We start from the raw sequence: 22,794 nt of genomic DNA, 5'->3' as shown, positions 1-22,794 counted from the left end.
GAGCATTAACAGCCACAGAAGCTGAGACAAGGACTTCATTTTTAGGAGTGAAATGAGGAGTTTTGACAGGTCAAGGCAAGTTAGGAGGTGAGCCTTTATCTCAGACTTAGAAAGGAAGGTCCTCCTTAGGGAGCAGTATGCAAATAGCCAGGTTGGTGCAACAGTGTGAGAAGAGTCAAAGGGAAGTAAGGCCTGCTCTTCTGAGAAAAGTAGAAGCAGATGTGTTCTGTGTTTGGTGACAACCAATAAAATCCATGATGCCTGTAGCATGGAAAGAAGGACTCCACTGATAATATCTGGAATTGAGGGAAAAACAGGGTGCACATCACCCCACCACCCTAAAACAGCATCAGAGCCCCAGTGATTTGCAGCTTTATGTCCAGGAGAGACTCTAGGAAAGGAATGGACATTGTACCTGGGTCCTCCATTCCTCCCTCATCTAGTCTAGAGAAAGACACAGTGTCAAGCATCAGCAGCACTGATTCTCAAATTAGTTGACCAATAAAGGCACAGAGTTGAGCTAGATGAAGAGGCATACCATAGTTACCAAGTTATTTGTTAGAGATGCTAGCGCCTCTATTTGCCAGGATCTTCATATTAAAATGTAGCGTAGAAGTTCCGGGAAGATGGCGGAGGAGAAGCTGTAATCTGAACAAACTCTCGCATAGAAAGCAATTTTAGAGTTCTAGTGAACAGTCATAAGCCAGAGAATCACACCAAGTGTGCCATCACAGGACAGAGAGTTAGACAAGAGAGGGGAAGCCAAGGAAACATATCAGCTGCCGCTATGGCGGCAGGGTCGCGGCGGCGACCACCTCCGCGGGGTCATACCTGAGACACAGAGAGTCCGGGATGAAGGAGCCAGACGCAGCGGACGAGCAGATTCTACTCAACACCAACAAGAACCAACAAGGAGCGAACATCTTCATCCTGCTGTTTGCAGACCAGAGACGACCCAGGATCCAAGACTCGGCGTGAGTACAAGCCCGACATCCTCACTCCTTCTCAGGAAGCAGAGGAGGGAAGGCTACCCCTCCCCCCCCAGCACCGGTGATCTCCATCTTGGATACCGACAAAGCTTGGAGGAGCTGCTAGCTCCAGCTCAGGCCTTGGAATAAAACGAGTCATTTAGCAGGTCACAAGAACTTAAGGGCGAAGTGACCTGCCAGACTCAGCACCATCCAGGGAAAAGTCACCCAGCTCAGGCACCAGCCATTGGAGTGGCTTGCCTCACTGGGTAACCAGAGCCAGAGGCTGCCCCTCCCTCTAGCAGCCACCACAATCAATTGAAAAACAGAAACCCTGAGAATGGCTCCAGGCTGGGCGCTGTGAGCTTTATCACAAAATAGCCCCAGGGAAAAGCTACTGTTTGTTGAAAGGCCTCAACTCTACCCAGAACCTAGCCCCATCACCACATTCCCCTCTTTTGTGACTCTCAAAGCAGATCACCCTCCCAGAAAACTAACCTGGGAGGGGGATCTCAAAATCTTGGGTAAAGCAGAGCATTTTTCTGCCTCTTCCAACCAACCGACTTAAGAAACCAATCAAGCCACAGGACCTCAAGCTGAATAGAGACTCCAACAAGAGACTGGTTAGAGACAAAAGGGAGATACAGGATTCTTCCCACTCCTCCCCCCCCAAAAAAAAAAAAATCAAAAGACTTTTTTTTTTCTTCTTCTTCTTTTCTTTTTTTGCTTGTTTTTTGTTTTTTGCTACCTTATATATATATTTTTTCCCTTCTAAAACTTTTATTAATCTTTAATTTTTGCCTCTTCTGAAAAAATAATTGTTTTCCAGTAACTTTTTTTTTTCTCATCTTATAATTTTTATTTTAGGAATATGTGAATGAGCGTTTTCCTTTCTTTTCTTGTCTTCTTTCTCTTTTTCTTTCTTTCTTAATTATCTTTTTGTTTTTTGTCTAGCTCTACTGAACTTCTGATCTTTTCTTCTCCCTTTCTCATCCTTAAAGTTTTCCACATCTCCTCTATGTCCCTCCCCTTCTCGGAACATATTCACATTCTCTCTAAATAGATGGGCTTTTAACTTCTATAATAACATTAATTTTTACGTTTCTATTTTTTTTCTGGTCTCTCTCTCTCTCTACTTGCATCCTACTCAACCCATTTCCTGCATTGTGATTAGGACATAGTTAACTCTCCCTGTGCCTCCCCACACCAATCTATTCCTATTTTTTACCCACATCTCTCCCTAATCCTAATAATTTCTGGTTTTCCAAATTCTTTTCTGCGGTTCGAAGTACTTTAACATATAGTTGTTTGATGTTGAATAGATGTATCTGTTGAACTAGATTTTATCTGTAGACTATTGACTGTACAAACGCAAACTTTGGTTGATGGTTGCCTTAAGATAGTGTTCTAGCATAAAACTGGTGCAATCTTCATCTCAAATGGGCCGAGTAAGCCGGAAAAACACAAGAAAAATGGCAAATTAGGGTATCTCAATTCCCAATCTTGATAATCAGGGATTAGAACAGATAAAGAATAATCCAGAGGAGAGTTCCCAAATAGCTCTACAAACACTAATAGCAAACATGATAAATGAGAAGTTTGACAATGTACAAAGGACTCTGTATGAGCGTGATAGGGAGAGAGAGGAGGCATCCCAGAAGTTTATACAGGAATATCATAAGCGTGAGGAAGCTACTCAAAAACTGATACAGGATTTGCGTGAACAACTTGAGAATGCTCAAAGAGAAAGGGAGGAATGGCGTGAGCAGGCAGAGAACACTCAAAGAGAACTGCAGGAGTCCCACGAACGGGAAGAAAGAGAACTGCAAGAATCCCACAGACGGGAGGAAGCTAATCAAAGAGTAATTCAGGAATTGAGAGACCAGGTAGAGAATACACAAAGATCACTAAAGGCATTCATGAAATCCATTAACAAAGAGCTGAAGGAAGTCAGGGAGACCACAAAGGGAATGCTGAATGGAACCCAACAGAAGGAATGGGAGTCCAAAGAAACCATAACCAATCAACTAAGTGATTTGAGAACAAACACTGAACACCAAATTAAGGAAGTAAAGAAATTCATACAAGACCTAAAACAGAGCTTCAACAAAGAACTTGAAGCCATCAAAGCTGACCAATTAGAAGGAAAAGAGATAAAAAACAAAGTAGAGAGTCTTGACAGCAGGTTAGACCATGCAGAAGATCGAATCTCAGGGATGGAAGACAGCCTAGATATTATAGAGAAAGAACATACAACCATCCAAGACAAGTCCAAGAAATATGATAGGTCTATCCAACACCTGGAAGACACCATCAGAAGGCCCAATCTAAGGATAATGGGTGTAGAGGAGCACCTAGAAACAGAAGTTAATGGTCTAGGAAATTTGATTAACAGGATCCTAGCAGAGAACTTCCCAAACATACAAAAAGATAGGCCTATTCAGATACAAGAAGCTTTTAGAACCCCAAATAGACCAGACCAGAATAGGACATCCCACCGTCACATTATAATCCACACAGGATCAACCCAGACCAAGGAAAAGATCCTTAAAGCTGTCAGGGAGAAAAGGGTAATTCACCTACAAAGGGAAACCAATTAGAATTACCTCAGATTTCTCAGCAGAGACAATCAAAGCAAGAAGAGCCTGGAATGACGTATGCCATGCCCTAAAAACAAATAATTATCAACCAATAATACTGTACCCAGCTAAACTCTCCTTCATAACTGAAGGCCAAATAAAAACCTTCCATAGCAAAGAAAAATTGAAACAATACATCTCCACCAAACCAGCCCTACAAAAGATTCTTCAAGATGTCCTACAGATAGAAAACCAACAAGACTGCAACAAAGGCCAAGAAACTGCACCCAAACTGAGAATCCAAAAACCTTAGGAAGAACCCAGTTTTCACAGCCCCCAAGAAGGTGGATAACATGGCAGGAACTCCCAAATACCTCTCAGTACTATCTCTTAACGTTAACGGACTGAACTCTCCAATTAAGCGACATAGACTGTCTAGTTGGATTAAAAAACAAGACCCTTGTATCTGCTGCCTGCAGGAGTCACATCTTGCCCGTAAAAACAAACACATCTTCAAAGTTAAAGGCTGGAACAAAATCTACCAAGCAAACGGCCCTCATAAACAGACGGGAGTTGTAATCCTAATATCAGCTAAAATAGACTTCAAACTAAAATTCGTGAGAAGAGATAAAGAAGGTCCCTACATACTAATTAAAGGATCTCTCCTTCAGGAGGATATTACAATTCTAAATATCTATTTGCCAAACAATGGAGCACCCAAATTTATCAAAGAAACACTACTTTCCCTCAAATCCCATATAGATCCAAAGACATTAATTTTTGGGGATTTTAACACACCACTCTCCCCACTAGATAGATCAACTCGGCAAAAACTCAACAGAGAAACCGCAGATCTAAACAGCTGCATAGATCAACTAGACTTAACAGACATTTACCAAACATTTCACCCAGCAGCATCAGAATACACGTTCTTCTCAGCAGCACATGGAACGTTTTCTAAAATAGACCACATTTTAGGCCACAAAGCAAACTTGTCTAAATTCAGAAACATTGAAGTTATACCTTGCATTCTCTCTGACCAAAAGGGAATAAAATTAGAACTCAACACCAAAAGCCACCAAAGAAAGTCCGGTATCACATGGAGGCTGAACAACACACTGATGAATCATGAGTGGGTCATGGAAGAGATTAGAAAGGAAATTCAAATGTTCATGCTATTCAACAAAAATGAACACACAAATTAACAGCTCCTCTGGGACACAGCAAAGGCAGTACTCAGAGGCAAGTTTATAGCTCTGAGCTCCTACATCAACAAATTGGAGAGATCGGAAACTAACAATTTAATGACACATCTAAACCTCCTTGAAAAAGAGCAGCAAGATAAACCCCAATCCAGTAGATGGAAAGAAATAATCAAAAATAAATCAGAATTAAATGAATTAGAATCCAAAAAAACTATAGAAAGAATCAACAAAACAAAGAGTTGGTTCTTCGAAAAACTTAACAAAATTGACAGACCCTTAGCACATCTAATCAGAAAAAGGCGAGAACACACCCAAATTAATAAACTCAGAGATGAGAATGGAAACATCACCACAGAAACAACCAAGATTCAGAACATTATAAGGGAATACTTCTCAAAACTTTATGCTAATAAGTTTGAGAACTTGACAGAAATGGACCTTTTCCTAGCAAATATTGACATGCCAAAACTAAACCAAGATGAGTTAAACCAGCTTAACAGGCCCATATCAAGCATTGAAATAGAAACAGCAATAAGAGACCTCCCAGCTAAGAAAAGTCCAGGACCAGATGGTTTTACAGCGGAATTTTACAAGGCCTTCAAAGCAGAGCTCACACCAATACTCCTCCAACTCTTCAATGAAATTGAAAGAGAAAGCTCACTACCGAACACATTCTATGAAGCCATCATAACCCTCATCCCAAAACCAGGCAAGGACTCATCAAAGAAAGAGAACTATAGACCCATTTCTTTGATGAACATTGATGCAAAACTTCTCAACAAAATTTTGGCCAATCGACTTCAACAATTCATCCAAAAAATCATACACCATGATCAAACAGGATTCATTTCAGGGATGCAAAGCTGGTTCAATATACACAAATCAATTAATATTATTCATCACATCAACAGGAGCAAGAATAAGAACCACATGGTTATCTCAATAGATGCAGAAAAAGCATTTGACAAGATCCAACACCCCTTTATGATGAAGGTTCTGGAAAAATTAGGAATCCATGGAACATTCCTCAATACAATAAACGCTGTATATGACAAACCTACAGCCAGCATTATACTCAATGGTGAAAAACTAAAGCCATTTCCTCTTAACTCTGGAATGAGACAAGGATGCCCACTCTCTCCACTTCTCTTCAATCTAGTATTAGAATGCCTAGCTACAGCAATAAGACAAGATGCAGACATAAAGGGGATCCAAATAGGGAAAGAAGAAATAAAACTCTCCCTCTTTGCAGATGACATGATCTTATATTTAAAGAATCCCATGGACTCCACTCCCAAATTACTCAAGCTGATTCAAAACTTTGGCAAAGTAGCAGGTTATAAAATTAACCCCCAAAAATCAATGGCTTTTCTATATGCCAACAATGAGAAAAGTGTGGCTGAAATTAGGAAAGCAACTCCATTTGTAATAGCCCCACAAAAAAATAAAATACCTAGAAATTAACTTAACCAAAGAAGTGAAGGACCTCTATGATGAAAACTTTAAAATCTTGGAAAAGGAAATCAACACAGACCTTAACAAATGGCAAAACCTCCCATGCTCCTGGATTGGCAAGATTAACATCGTGAAAATGGCAATACTTCCCAAGGCTATCTACAAATTCAACGCGATACCTATCAAAATTCCACCCTCATTCTTCAAGGAAATAGAGGAGGCAATCCAAAAATTCATATGGAACAATAAAAGACCCCGAATAGCAAAAACGCTCCTCAACAGAAAGAACACTGCTGGAGGAATATCAATACCAAATTTCAAACTCTACTATAAAGCCATAGTAATCAAAACAGCTTGGTATTGGCATAAGAACAGACCTCAGGACCAATGGAATAGAATTGAAAACCCAGAAATGAACCTACAGACCTATAGCCATCTAATCTTCGATAAGGAAGCTAAAACAATAGAATGGAAGAAAGACAGCCTCTTCAGTAAATGGTGCTGGCAAAATTGGTTAACTACATGTAGAAAACTAAAGCTAGATCCTTATATATCACCGTGCACCAGAATCAACTCCAAATGGATCAAAGACCTTGAACTCAAAGCAGACACTCTGAAAACATTACAGGATGGAATAGGAGAAACCTTAGGTCTCCTTGGCTCAGGCCGAAATTTTCTGAATAGAGACCCGGAAGCACAACAAATCAAAGAAAGGTTGGACAAATGGGATTGCATAAGATTGCAGAGCTTCTACAGGGCAAATGACATAGCTAGCAAGATCAATAGAAAGCCCACCGATTGGGAGAAGATCTTTACTAGCCATACAACGGACAAGGGTCTCATATCTAAAATATACTTGGAACTCAAAAAATTAAACCACCCAACAACAAATCCTCAAAGAAACAACTGCCCAATAAATAAGTGGGCGAAAGACTTAAAGAGAAGCTTCTCTGAAGAAGAAAGAAGGATGGCCAATAGACACATGAAGAAATGTTCAACATCCCTAGCCATAAAAGAAATGCAAATCAAAACAACATTGAGATATCACCTCACTCCAGTTAGAACAGCAAAAATCAAGAACTCTAACAACAACAGATGCTGGAGGGGATGTGGACAGAAAGGAACCTTACTTCATTGTTGGTGGGAATGTAAACTTGTTCAACCACTTTGGAAAGCAGTATGGAGGTTCCTCAAAAGACTTCACATAGATCTCCCCTATGATCCAGCAATCCCACTTTTGGGCATTTACCCAAATGTTTACAAACAAGACCACACTAAAGCTACCAGCACAACTATGTTTATTGCAGCCTTATTTACCATAGCTAAGATATGGAACCAACCCAGATGCCCCTCAGTAGATGAATGGATCAAGAAAATGTGGTATATATACACAATGGAATTCTATGCCTCCATCAGAAAGAATGACATTTCCCCATTTGTTAGGAAATGGAAAGGCTTGGAAAAAATTATATTAAGTGAAGTAAGCCAGGCCCAAAGAAGCATAGGTCCCATGGTTTCCCTTATTTGCAATATCTAGTATAGGTATGAGTCAAGCAGAAAAGATCAGATAATGTGATGTTAGGAAAATGAACCCTTAAATATGTATTCAAATGTTTTTTTTCTTTCATGCAATTGATTCTAACACATTTATAAGATTATTTCTTTGTTGCTTTGTACGTCCCTCCCCCACAGTGTAACCCCCGCTTTCACTATATTTGATGTCACTATAACATGTGGAGGAGATGGGGGCAAACAAGTCGTTTAAGGATTCAGGTGGACCTGTTGCAACAATGAGAAGTACAAAATGTCATGTCAAAACCAGCTTTACAATGTCGGTGGTGAGGGGGGAGGGGGGTATAATTGGGTGGGGGGAGGGGGGAGGCTGGGAAGGGAGGTGAAGGGTAAACAAAGGAGGAGGCTGCAATGCTTGGTAAGAAATGTATGCATTATCCTGCCCATGTAATTGTAGCCCCTCTGTACAGTATGTTCTCAAATAAAATAAAATTAAATTAAAAAAATAAAATAAAATGTAGTGTATATAACTGACAAGGATAGGGCTGGGAAGGTGGCTCAGTGGTAGAGCACTTGCCTTGTATGCATAAGGCCCTGGGTTCAATTCCTCAGCACCACATAAGCAAAAAGAAAAAACACAGAATTGGTGCTGTGGCTCGAGTGATAGAGCACTAGCCTTGACGTGAAGAGCTGAGGGACAGCGCCCAGGCCCAAGGTTCAGGACCCACAACCGGATCACATATATATGTGTGTGTGTGTGTGTGTGTGTGTGTGTGTGTGTGTGTGTGTGTGTGTGTGTGTGTGTGTGTGTGTATACACACACATATACACATATATATGTATATGTATATGTATATATATATATATAGATAGATAGATAGATAGATATAGATATAGATATATAGTGAAGTAAGCCAGGCCCAAAAATCATAGGTCCCATGGTTTCCCTTGTATGCAACTATGTCTTGAATAAGCAGAACAGGTTTGATAGGATTATATTAATCGAAATGAACCCCAAGATAGGGACACAATTGTTTTTTTTTTTTCTTGCAATGGTTTCTAATGTATTTATAAGGTACCACATAATTTTCTTGTAGCTTTTTATGACCCTCCCCACCAACTCCTTTTTTCACTGTATTTGATGTTGGTATAATTTGGAGAGTGAAAGGGAAAAAACAAATTGTTTAAATTTGGTACAAGTTAACCCATGAGATATACATAACGCTATGTTGAAAAACGAACTTTATATTTAGGTGTGGGGTGGGGGAGGAGAGAGGGAAAGGAGGAGGCAACAATGCTTGATAAGAAATGTACTCACAAAGGAGGAGGCTGCAATGCTCAAAGGAGGAGACTGCAATGCTTGATAAGAAATGTACTCATTATCTTGCCCATGTAATTGTAACCCCTCTGTACAGTATGTTCACAAAAAATTAAAATTAAAATTAAAAAAAGACATGTACTCATTACCTTGCTCATGTGATTGTAACCCCTCTGTACAGTATTTTCACAATAAAAAACTTATTTTAAAAAAAGATCTGTTGTGTGCATAGAGTAAGAAGCTGATCTGCACACAGGGATGTCAGGGTCACTGTGTCACTGATGTCTCACAGGCTAGCTGCCATGTAAACCAGGGCAGAGTGTTTTGTGTTTATTCATTTTCCTAAAATGCCTTCAAAGTTCTGTTTTAAAGTAGGATTCTTATTTAAGATGTAAGGTGTAAGATTGATAGTGACATCCTGTGAAATACACATATATGCTATTTGAGATGAAAGGACTGTTTCTACCACAGATACTGCCTATGTGTAATCCTAATCACTCAGGGAGACACAGGAAGGAATATGGAGAGTTTCAGGTCAATCAGGACCCACATGGATAAGCCCTGTCTCACCTGACATCGCTTTGCTTCATGGAGTGGTGTTGGCAGGAGCAGAGAGGGTGCATTGGCAGAAATAGCATTTGTTCAATAGTATTGTCCGCCCCTGGCACTAAAACCAACTCTCTGTGTGGTTTGTGGTTCCTTGAGATATTCAAATGCTTCCCTAGTGAAGCTCATGATATAGTCAGTGGAAAATTTTATAAATGTTTTCTGTCTGTTTGGGACTCAGTAAGTATAGAACTTCTCCCAGCACAGCTGTGGCTGTCAGGCTATTTCATGTTTTACCAACAGGGGAAGTTGAAATATTTTAGATCTATCAGTGACAGAGGGATGAGGAGAACTTAAATGTAATAGAAAAACTGGTAAGGATGGTCCTTTCCTAAGATGATGCTTGTGCTGAGGGAAATAGCAGGGGTCTACTTTGGAGGTCTGAGTGGTCGGTGCATATTCTGAGAGAAAATCCAATACATACTCAAGTCTCAGGGGAAGCCTTTGCTCATTGTGGGGCTTGTTTGCCAGTTCATGATAGATTTTTGGAAGGGAAGAATATAATCTTCTAACCTCTAAGAGTCAGGTGAGAAAAGGCCTCCATAAGAGGAGGACCAGAGGAAACAGACATGGAACATAGTATTATGCAGTGTCACATTTCATTTTGTAGCTTTGTTAAATAAAAATGAGCTTGTGCCAAGGAGACCTCTGTTTCACTGTATTTGATGTTGGTATGATTTGGGGAGGGGAAGGAAAAAACAAATTGTTTAAATAGGGATATGGGTGGACCAATTGCAACAATGAGATGTACAAGATGTTATGTCGAAAAATAAACTATACAACAGTTGTGGGGTTGGGGAGATGGGAGGGCAGGGACAGTAAGGTGAAACAAAGGAGGAGGCAACAATGCTAGATAAGAAATGTAATCATTACCTTGCTCATGTCATTGTAACCCCTACGTATGATATTTTCACAATTAAAAATGATAATAATGGGACTTTCAGAATCATGAGTTGATTAAGCAAAAAGCTTTTTTATCTGAGACATATAATTAATTTTCTTTGTATTTAACCAACATATTCTATTTATTTGGTGATATTCAGTAACATTCCTATTTCAAAAATCCATCTCACTTTTAAGCCTAGCTTTTTGACTAATTCTTCAATTCCTAGCTACTACTGCTTCTTGAGTCATTCTGCATGGGATTTGACTCTGTAATTCTCTCCAAACTATAGAAATGGCATGGTGCTGGTAGATGATTTTGTCTTTGTCTTTCACATTTGGTAATAAGTGATAAATTGACTTTTGCAGTAACATTATAAATTCTGGTTCTGGGAGTCCCTGGAAGCTGAAGTAATCCAAGATCAAACTTGGACAAGGTCTCTGATATGACATCTTCTGTCAAGTCCTCCAAACTCAGATTACTGCTTCAGTTCAGAGAATTTGCTATGCTGCTCTCCAGACAAGCTTTGAAATAGGACAGCTGGGCCAAGCCCTACAGAGATGTTTTTGTTAAGGTCTGTATCACTGTGGGAGGAAAACCTATAGCTTGCATGCAGTAATAAACGCCAATATCCTCAGCCTCCACCCTGCTGATTTGCAGTGTGAAATCTGTGCCTGACCCACTGCCACTGAATCTGTCTGGGACCCCAGAATCTCGGTTGGTAGCCCAATAGATCAATCGCTGTGGAGACTGGCCAGGCTTCTGAAGGAACCAATACAGAAGGCTATCTCCATCACTATATAAGAGGCTCTGACTTGACCTGCAGGAGAGGGAGACCGTCTCTCCCAGGGTGACAGCCAGGGAGAGTGGAGTCTGAGTCATTATAATATCGCCATTGGACCCTGAAATTAAAATAAATGAAAAGTACAAGTTTATATGTGTAATATAATTTTTTCTCTGGTTATATATTAATTCCCAATCCTTTTCATGGTTTCCCTTTATCGTAAAACCATTCAATATTTCAAAACATATACAAATATTTAAAAGCTTAAATGAGGTTCTAGATCTCATGTATACTACCCACTGCACAGTTATCATAGTTGTCACCAAAGCTCAGGACCTGGTTCCATCTAGAATGTCCATCACTCTCATACAATTAACTTCACCTGCCTCATTCTAGAGGACAAGTTCTGTGCATCTAACACATGAACAGAATACAAACAAGAAGCAGTGGCCCTGAGGGCTCACCCTCAACCCCCTTTTCCATCCTCACCTCCCTCTGCCCTTACCTGTGATCCAGAGCATTAGGAGACCCAGAGCCCATGAACAGTGCCTCATTTTAGCTGGGAGTTCAGGAGATTTGATCAGTAAAATCAAAGTCAAGATGAGCCTTTATGTCAAACTGGGCTGGACAGTCCTCCTTGGGGAGCACTATGCAAATCAGCAGGTGGGTGCAGCAGTGTGAAAAGAACAAAGTGGAGGGCAAAGGCATCTCTCTTGTGAAGAAAGTGACTTAAATTTCTTCTGTGTTTGGAGAAAAGTCCCACAAATACCAGGCTGGCTCCAGCAGTGGGTAGAAGGATCCCTCTCCCCTGATGCCTGGATCTGCAGGGAGGATGTGGTGTACTTGACCCTGCAACCTGAAACACTAGAGGCCCAATTCAATTGAAATGTGTGTCCAGGGGAGTCTTGGTGAAGGGTTAGTTTGATTGGCCCTCTTCTAGTTATTCTAGAGAAAGATACTTGCACAGACTTCATTTGCCATTGTTTCTCAGGACTTCTATCCAATACTACAGTGGTCTGATCTAGGTAAGGAAATCAAATACCTACTCGAGTTAATCTGACATCACTGAAACAAAGTTAACTTTTGATTAGCAAGTTATCAACATCTGTTAGAGATGTAACTTCATAAGACAGACTCTGGTGGCTCATGTCTGTAATCCTAGCTACTCTTGAGGCTGAGTTCTGAGGACATGGTTCAAAGCCAGTCCAGGCTGAAATTTCCCCTTGTGACTCTTATCTCCAATTAATCATTCAGAAATTGGAAGTGGTGCTGTGGCTGAAAGTGGTAGAGTGTTTTCCTTGGGCAAAAGAGCTCAGGATCAGCGCCCAGGTCCTGATTTCAATCCCTACAAGGGATAAAAAAAATAAGGTTCTTCATAGGGGGCCTAATAAAATAAGTTCCTTATGATCACTTGTGTGCAAACAAAATAATCAAGAGGAGAAAATTCTCCTTAATTAATAACATTTCTAAATGAAAGAGAAAAATGGCAGAGAAAATTAAATTTTACACAGTCATTTTCACAATCAATAAATATGGGATTACACTTCTTTAGTGTTAGTCTTCACCAGACTAACAGCAGCATTCTTAATATTTCTCTCTCTCTTCTCTAAAACAGAATGAACAAGAACGCAAGTTAACTTCAGTTAGGTAGTGAGACTATTGCAGCATCTATTTTTTAATCTTTCTACAAAGTCTGCTCCTGGAAAAATTATTAACTCTGTATTAGACCCTCCTTGTCCTGCCTGCATTCCATGTGGGCAGCCACAGCCAGGACTCCACACCTCATAGCAGGACCCAGAAATAGCTGTGTTCATGTCTCAGTATAACAAACACTCAAGATTAAGTCTTCTCTTAAGCTTCATCACGATCTATTAAGTAACGGAACACCAGTTCAGAGTTGTACAGAGGGATTTGTATTCCACTTACACCATCCAAAGCCTGAAGAACATACATATCTGTTGCTATTGCCCACTGTTTGTGACATTTTCTTATGGGTTACACAAAAAGTTTCTTCTATTAAAATTTATTATAGGAATTTTTATTTTGATTAAGTGATTACATAAATTTCACAAATTTCACAGGATTGTTATAGTCACGAAATAAGTGATACTTATAGTCACAAACCCATTCTAACCTTCCTGGGGCAAATTATCTTTATTGTGGCTTATAAAGTTTATTAATTCTATGGGCTTTGAAAATACAGTTATTTCTTCCACATGGGGTTATATATACATTTCTTTCTTTTTGCTTAGTGTCAGCTGTTCCCTCTTGCCTGCTCATTCCCTCCAGTGCATTCCTGCCATTGAGTTGCTTAGTTTGTTTTGATCAATGTCCCATGCAGCTGATAGGTCCCACTGTTGTATGTCGTCCCCTGTTTGCCTCTGTCTCTCTGTCCTCCTCCTGGTTTCCCTCTGATGTGTACATATATACCATATATGTGGTATATATTATTTTTAATAACTTTATTATTGGGAAAATACCATACATTTCTTATCAAGCATTGTTGCCTCCTCCTTTGTTTTTCCTTCCCATTCCTTCCCATCTCCCCTCCTTTTCCACATCCTCCCTTACCCCCCATACCTCCAGCACCAAAGTTGTGAACTTCATTTTTCGACATAATGTTTTGTACATCTCATTATTGCTATGGGTCCACCTGTATCCCTATTTAAACAATTCCTTTTTTTCCTCTCTTTTTTATTGTGAAAATACTGTACAGAGGGATTACAATTACATGGGCAAGATAATGAGTACATTTCTTATCAAGCATTGTAGCCTCCTCCTTTGTTTCCCCTTCCCATTCCTTCCCATCCTCCCCCCTGTCCCACCATCCCATCCTCCTCCCTCGCCCCCCCCAAAGTTGTAAAGTTTGTTTTCTACATAACGACTTGTACATCTCATTGTTGAAATGGGTCCACTTGTATCCCTATTTAAATGATTTGTTTTTTCCCTTCCCCCCCAAATTATACCAACATAAAATACAGTGAAACCAGGGGTTATACTATGGGGGAGGGACATACAAAGCAACAAAGAAATCATCTTATAAATATGTTATTTGTAAATTATTTCTTTTATTCTTTTGGTGCTTGCTCATGCAAAGAGAATGAGCAAACTCTTTCAGACACAAAACTGGAAGAAAGTTCCAAACTTAAATTAAATGCCAGTTATAAGGAAGGGGAGATGACTAACACAGGTAAATTCCCAATAGGTTGTAACTTCAATCTTTTATATGAATTACAAATGATACAGCTCAAAAGAAATACTGAAATCTTATGCTTATATCCCACCCAACTAAGGATGTGCAACCATAAGAAGACTCATATATGACTAAATTTTTGTGTATTGTTATACTTTGTGTGTGTGTGTGTATTTGTGCATGTGTCTTTGGACTTTGACTCAGGGTCTGATCTATGGCCCTGAGCTTTAGTACTCAAGGTCAGCACTCTTCCACCTGAGCCACATCTCCATTTCTGCCCTTTTGTTGGTTAACTGGAGGAAAGAGTCTCTTGCACTTTCCTTTCCTGGGCTACCTTTGAACTGGGATCAGCAGATCTCAGCTTCTGTGTAGGTAGGTTTTCAGGCATGAGGTACTTGCACTGGCCTCTTGTAGATACATAAGCCTTGTAGAACACCGGGATTTGAATTAATACCTCTCAAAACAGGACAATGTATAGCTTCAGGAACCACAGTCCCATGACACACAACTAGGCATGGAAGGGTTTAAGGATTGGAACATTGTGAAGTTGCTGATCAGTCCTGCTAGCCATTTGCCCTCAAATGCACACCAGGTGATGGTCTGCTCTTCTCAGGTGTGTGCAGTTGTAGAGGCTCAGTAGTGGTCATTGTTCTTAGCTAGTTGGATTCAGAGCACCAGAAAATACAAAAAGATAATAAGTTTAAAGTTTAAAAGTTTATCTATTATATTTCTCAGATTCATAGTGACACTTCCTTGGTACTCTGACTAACCTTCCTTCTCTAATATTTAACTCTCAACTTTGTTTACAGACCCATGTTTCCATGGATTGGAGAAAAGCGATTGATAAAAATCTCTCATGTGAATACCTCAACCCAATAAAAGATATAGGTGGCAAGAATATTGTCCACATCATACTAAATGGGGAAAACTGAAATTATGAAATTATTCCCTCAAAAACAAGAATATATAAGCATAACCAAGGAGATGAAGCATCTCTACAATGAAAACTATTATAATAAAAATAAATAAATGAAATGTACAAGTATATACATACATACATACTTCTTTTTTATTTTACCTAGATAGACTTCTCTATACTATGTGAATCCAAAGTAATGGCACAAACCTGACTCCCTAGAGTATGTAGATATGTCATTTAAAAGTCAGGAGAAGCATTAAAAGTCTGTACTGTGGGCCATGTAGAGAAAAGAATGTTAGGATAAAAAGGATCTTCTCAGCCCCATACAGAAGAAATAAATACCTGTACATGTACAAACAAAACCAGTAATGCATCCAATTTAGTTGATTTTGATTCTGATCCAAGAACTAAGCAGGATTACATCTTCAATTGCTAGGAAACATTCTTTAATTCAAGCTCACTGAGAATGGAACCTGAGTCCTGCTTCCTCACCATGGTTTCAGCAGCAGGAAGGAGAGAAGCAAGTCTCCAAGTACATGTCCAAACTACATGCCAATTCCTAAGGCTTATCCTGCTCAGGAAGAGCTGGTTTGGTGACTTAGTTTCCCTGCACTGCCATGAAGAACACAGATATCTTGCGCTAGTAGACAAATTTATGGAATAGTTATAAAATCAAAGTTCTGGAAGCAGGGAAGTCTAGAGTGTTATCTGTTTTAGACTCTCTTCCTGACTGTTCACTTTCTTGTAATGTCCTCACAAGGACTTTGATGCCTGTGACAGAGACAGAGACAGAGCCATCCAGTGCCACATCTCCTCAAGACACTAGCACTACAGGACTTGCTACAGTCTCAGGGACCTCACATCACCTCACTCACTGTTACAGACTTCTCCAAGGACACATATCTCAGGGGGACAAGAATCAATCCTTAAAAGATGGACTTTGCTGATTAATGAGGCAGGAAATGGAGGCAAAGCCAAGCTTCCAGTCTCTAAATTCCAAAAACAGAAGACTTTCCCCCACAATTCTGCCTGCTGACAGCTCCTTCTGAGTGTCCCTGGTCCTAGTCAAATACCCAAGCCTGGAGACTGTTGATGATTAAAACATTAACTCTGTGGTTTCCCTAGATTACTAGATAGGTCTTTTAATACATTTTGTGGGGTTTTGCTACCATCTCGTGGTATTATTCTAACATTACATGCTTTAGAACCAGGATTCTATTTCTTTATTTTTATTAATTAATTTTTAATTTTACTTTCTTATAAATATGCTGTCCAAAGGGGTAACATTTACATGAGTAAGGTAATGAGTACATTTCCTGTCAAGCATTGTTACTCTCTCCTTTGTTGTTCTCCCACTATCCCTTCCCTCTCCTATGTCCTTCACACCTCCCCCCCCCAAAGTTGTAACGTTCATTTCCAATATAGAGTCTTGTGGTTATCATCGTTGCAAAGGGTCATTCTCTGTCCTCGTTTCAGCATTTTATTATTCCCTTTCCCCTGCCCAAATTAGACAAATGTATATACAAGATTCAGGGTAATAAAATCAGTAGAGTGAAAGCAGGGGATATACCATAGGGGGAAGAACATACAAAAGAAACAAAAAAAATCAAACATTACATTAAAAACAACAACAAAGAAAGTCCTCTGTGTCCATATTTTAGGATTCAGGTTTCCCTCATTTGCAATAATTAGTACACATCTAGGACAATTTTATCTAAAAAGCAGAGAAGCTCAAAAACTATGTACATATGACCATCTAAGATGATGCGAAGCTAAATGAACCCCAGGATGCTTTTTTAAGGTAGAGTTATAAACTCTTAACATTTCTAAGGATTAAATTCAGATAAGATGGTAGATTTGTGTGTGTGTGTGTGTGTGTGTGTGTGTGTGTGTGTGTGAGAGAGAGAGAGAGAGAGAGAGAGAGAGAGAGAGAGAGAGAGAGAGAGAGAGAGAGAGAGAGAGAGAGAGAGAGAGAGTGGTTTTCCAGTGATAACTTGAAGAATAAGAGCTAGTAAGTCCACATAGGTGAAGATAGAGAAACAAGAGGCAAAAGCTGCACAGAGATCCCCAAATCTCTCCATGCCAAACCCTGGTATTTTACTAAATAGGAATCACTGTCTGCATGTGGAGGGCTGAGTGGTGAAGAAAAAATTATCTCTATTTGTTGCATTATATGCTTCACGTGTGGAGAACCAATGGCTTAACTTTTGCTTGTGTGGCTTGAGTACTGATGGCTTGCAAGGTAGCTAATGTTGGCTTTCTGGACTCTGTCTGCTGGGAAAGTATTATAATTAAAAGAAAAAGGAGCCCATTGCTCTCCCTGTGGATTTGTCACTGTTCTTAGTCACAGTTGTCAAGTGCGCTCAGCACAAGATGATTTATCTTAGGATATGGATTTGTTCCCAAACTACTGAGAAGTCTTAAGGCAGAAGTTCGGGAACCTTTCCAAGAGTGGAGTGGAAGATGGAGGCAGTAGGATGAACCCTGGCTACTGGGATTCTCTATTCAGTGATCTCTTGCAGAGAAGAGCTGTCCCTTTCCTCCTGCTCTGAGATTATAGCACCCAGTCATGAGTGCTCAGAATCCACCTCCTGGCCTGCAGCTCTCTTGTGCTGTTTACATCCACATCTCACACTCCTGATGATAAATCCAGTCTGTGAGTTCATGAATTGATTCATGTTTAGTGACTGTTTCACTAATACATACATTCCCACATTTAAACTCTGACTTTAAAAAATCTACCTCAACATATTGTTACCACTACAAATAATAGCTATTTCTCTCAATTCAGTGCTGGGGACCCCAAATGCTTCTGGTGCCTAATTCATCTTCTATCATTGGTTAGAAAGTAAGCTAGGGCATAAGTTATGAAGATGTGTTACTTAGCTTTCTGTTGTTGTGGCTAAGACCTCAGTAAAAGCAATATAAAATACAGAGTATTTGATTGCAACTCTTAGATCATAAAGTCTATTCTACCATGTGGGCAGAGTTTGGTGAAGCTCACAACATCGCACCCAAGAAACAGAGGAAATGTTCTATTTGGTGGCTACAACTTTCTTCCCCTTTTACATGATGAGATCTCAGTCTTTTGGAAGGGGCTGTGTATAAAGGGTGAGTCTTCTCTCTTAGTCAATTCTCTCCAGAGAAGGTCTCACAGCCAGGTCCAGAAGTATATTTTTCATCTCCAAGCAATCCTACCAAGAGAACCATCATAAAAGATCATCAGATTTTTTTTCTGTTTCCTTAAAATTTCAAAGAAAATAATGAGTATAGAAAGAAGATTATTGAGCCATATATACATGGTTTCCTCAAAGTCTACATGCTGTGTGTTCTTATGTCTTTCTTTTTTTATTGTAAAAATATTGTACAGAGAGCTTACATTTATATGAGCAAGATAATGAGTACATTTCTTATCAAGCATTGTAGCCTCCTCCTTTGTTTCCCCTTCCCATCCCTTCTCATCCTTCCCCCCCTCCACGCACCAAATCCTCCCTCCCTTCCCCCGCACGAAAGTTGTAAAGTTCGTTTTTGACATATCGACTTGTACATCTCATTGTTGCAATAGGTCCACCTGAATCCCTATTTAAACGACTTGTTTTTCCCCTTCCCCTCCACAAATTATACTGACATCAAATACAGTGAAAGCAGAGGTTATACTGTGGGGGTGAGACATACAAAGCAACAAAGGAATAACCTTATAAATGTTTTAGAAGAAATCGCATGAAAGAAAAAAAAACATTTAAATACATATCTTAGGATTCATTTCCCTAACTTACATGTCTTTCTTTAAGATAGTCTCTGCAAAGGATAAACTGAGTTTCATTGGATCCCTGATAATTTCTCTGTGTGTGTATATTGTAGCTGCATGTAGCTGTTTATGCAGCCACATTTGGACATTTATATGTATATATGTACATGTCTATATGTACATATAGATGTATATATGCACACAATAAATATATAAATCTAGGCACATGTTTTATAGATGACCCATATAAACACATACCAATAAATGTATATGTATGCCTATTTGTTAACTGTGAATTACTCATATTTGTTAAATCTGTACTACCTATTAAAATATCCATTAGAGGAGGAGCGGAGGAAACAGACATGGAATAAAGCATTATGCAGAGTCACACTTCAATTTGTAGCTTTGTTAAAAAAAAATGGGCCTGTGCCAAGGAGACCCCTGTTTTCATTGTCTTTGATGTTGGCATAATTTGGGGAGGGGAAGGGAACAAACAAATGGTTAAATAGGGATACAGGTGGACCCATTGCAACAATGAGATATACAAGACATTATATCAAAAAAAGAACTCTACAATTTTGGGGGGGGCTGAGGGGAAGATGGGAGGGCAGGGATGAGAAGAGGAAACAAGGGAGGAGGCAACAATGCTTGATAAGAAATGTTCTAATTACCTTGCTCATGTAATTGTTAATTCCTCTGTATGGTATTTTCACAATCAAAAAGTAATAATAATGGGAATTTCAGAATCATGGGTTGATGAAGCAACAAGGTTTTAACATCTGAATCATATAATTAATTTGCTTTATATTCAACAAACATATTGTATTTATTTGGTGATATTCAGTAACATTCCTATTAAATAAAATCTTTCTCAATTTTAAGCCTAGCTTTGTGATTCATTCTTCAATTGCTAGCTACTAATGTTTCTTGAGGTATTCTGCAAGAGATTTGACTTTAATTATCTCCAAACTATAGAAATGGCATGATGCTGGTAGATGATTTTGTCTTTGTCTTTCACATTTGGCAATAAGTGAAAATTGACTTCTGCAGTAACATTATAAATTCTGGTTCTGGGAGTCCCTGGAAGCTGAAGTAATCCAAGATCCCACTTGGACAAGGTCTCTAGTATGACATCTTCTGTCAAGTCCTCCAAACTCAGATTACTGCTTCAGTTCAGAGAATGTGCTAAGGTGCTCCCTAGACAAGCTTTGTAATAGGACAGCTGGGCCAAGCCCTATAGAGATGTTTTTGTGAAGGACTGTATCACTGTGGGAGGAGTATAACCTTGCATGCAGTAATAAACACCAATATCCTCAGCCTCCACCCTGCTGATTTGCAGTGTGAAATCTGTGCCTGACCCACTGCCACTGATTCTGTCTGGGACCCCAGAATCTCGGTTGGTAGCCCAATAGATCAATCGCTGTGGAGACTGGCCAGGCTTCTGAAGGAACCAATACAGAAGGCTATCTCCATCACTATATAAGAGGCTCTGACTTGACCTGCAGGAGAGGGAGACCGTCTCTCCCAGGGTGACACCCAGGGAGAGTGGAGTCTGAGTCATTATAATATCGCCATTGGACCCTGAAATTAATATAAATGAAAAGTACAAGGTTATATGTGGCATATAATTTTTTCTGCTGTAATATATTAATTCCCAATCCTTATCATGGTTTCCCTTCTATCCTAAAACCATTCAATATTACAACACATATACAAATATTTAAAAGCTTAAATGAGGTTCTACATCTCATGTATACTACACACTACACAGTTGTCATAGTTGACACCAAAGCTCAGGACCTGGTTCCATCTAGAATGTCTATCACTCCCATATAATTAACTTCACCTGCTTCATTCTAGAGGACAAATTCTGTGCATCTAACCCATGAACAGAATACAAACAAGAAGCAGTGGCCCTGAGGGCTCACCCTCAACCCCCTTTTCCATCCTCATCTCCCTCTGCCCTTACCAGTGATCCAGAGCATTAGGAGACCCAGAACACAAGAACAGAGCCTCATTTTAGCTGGGAATCCAAGAGATTTGATCAGTCAAGTCAAGGTCAAGATGAGCCTTTATGTCAAACTGGGCTGGACAGTCCTCCTTGGGGAGCACTATGCAAATCAGCAGATGGGTGCAGCAGTGTGAAAAGAACAAATTGGAGGGCAAAGGCATCTCTCTTGTGAAGAAAGCGACTTAAATTTCTTCTGTGTTTGGAGAAAAGTCCCACAAATACCAGGCTGGCTCCAGCAGTGGGTAGAAGGATCCCTCTCCCCTGATGCCTGAATCTGCAGGGAGGATGTGGTGTACTTGACCCTGCAACCTGAAACACTAGAGGCCCAATTCAATTGAAATGTGTGTCCAGGGGAGTCTTGGTGAAGGGTTAGTTTGATTGGCCCTCTTCTAGTTATTCTAGAGAAAGATACTTGCACAGACTTCATTTGCCATTGTTTCTCAGGACTTCTATCCAATACTACAGTGGTCTGATCTAGGTAAGGAAATCAAATACCTACTCGAGTTAATCTGACATCACTGAAACAAAGTTAACTTTTGATTAGCAAGTTATCAACATCTGTTAGAGATGTAACTTCATAAGACAGACTCTGGTGGCTTATGTCTGTAATCCTAGCTACTCTTGAGGCTGAGTTCTGAGGACATGGTTCAAAGCCAGTCCAGGCTGAAATTTCCCCTTGTGACTCTTATCTCCAATTAATCATTCAGAAATTGGAAGTGGTGCTGTGGCTGAAAGTGGTAGAGTGTTTTCCTTGGGCAAAAGAGCTCAGGATCAGCGCCCAGGTCCGGATTTCAATCCCTACAAGGGATAAAAAAAAAATAAGGTTCTTCATAGGGGGCCTAATAAAATAAGTTCCTTATGATCAATTATGTCAAAACAAAATAACCCAGAGGAGAAAATTCTCCTTAATTAATAACATTTCTAAATGAAAGAGAAAAATGGCGGAGAAAACTAAATTTTACACAGTCATTTTCACAATCAATAAATATGGGATGATACTCCTTCAGCAAAACTCTTCAGACTAACAGCAGCATTCTTTATATTTCTCTCTCCTATAAGACAGTATGGACAAGAACACCAGTTACATTCAGTTAGGTAGTCAGACTATTGCAACATCTATTTTTAATCTTTCTACAGAGTCTGCTCCTGGAAAAATTATTAACTCTGTATTAGACCCTCCTTGTCCTGCCTGCATTCCATGTGGGCAGCCACAGCCAGGACTCCACACCTCATAGCAGGACCCAGAAATAGCTGTGTTCATGTCTCAGTATAACAAACACTCAAGATTAAGTCTTCTCTTAAGGTTCATCAGAATCTACTAAGTAACTGAATGCTGGTTCAGAGTTGTACAGAGGAATTCGTATTCCACTTACACCATCCAGAGCCTGAAGAACATACATATCTGTTGCAATTGGCCACTGTTTGTGACATTTTCTTATGGGTTACACAAAAAGTTTCTTCTATTAAAATTTATTATAGAAATTTTTATTGTGATTAAGTGATTACATAAATTTCACAAATTTCACAGGATTGTTATAGTCACGAAATAAGTGATACTTTTAGTCACAAACCCATTCTAACCTTCCTGGGGCAAATTATCTTTATTGTGG

At 39.6% G+C, this 22,794-nt stretch overlaps 1 gene segment (V, D, J or C); it reads right to left on the bottom strand.

The window, feature by feature from the left end:
- Positions 1–10,658: 10,658 nt before the first annotated feature.
- Positions 10,659–11,881, bottom strand: LOC138804212 (immunoglobulin kappa variable 2-30-like). The segment is given in 2 exon segments: positions 10,659–11,428; positions 11,816–11,881. Coding segments are annotated over 2 exon segments (399 nt in total).
- Positions 11,882–22,794: the final 10,913 nt, after the last annotated feature.

Source organism: Dipodomys merriami, unplaced genomic scaffold (assembly GCF_024711535.1).
Source record: "Dipodomys merriami isolate MVZ:Mamm:240054 unplaced genomic scaffold, mDipMer1.0.p SCAF_36, whole genome shotgun sequence".
In the NCBI taxonomy this organism is placed as follows: domain Eukaryota; kingdom Metazoa; phylum Chordata; class Mammalia; order Rodentia; family Heteromyidae; genus Dipodomys; species Dipodomys merriami.
This window is presented reverse-complemented; position numbering and strand designations above follow the sequence as displayed.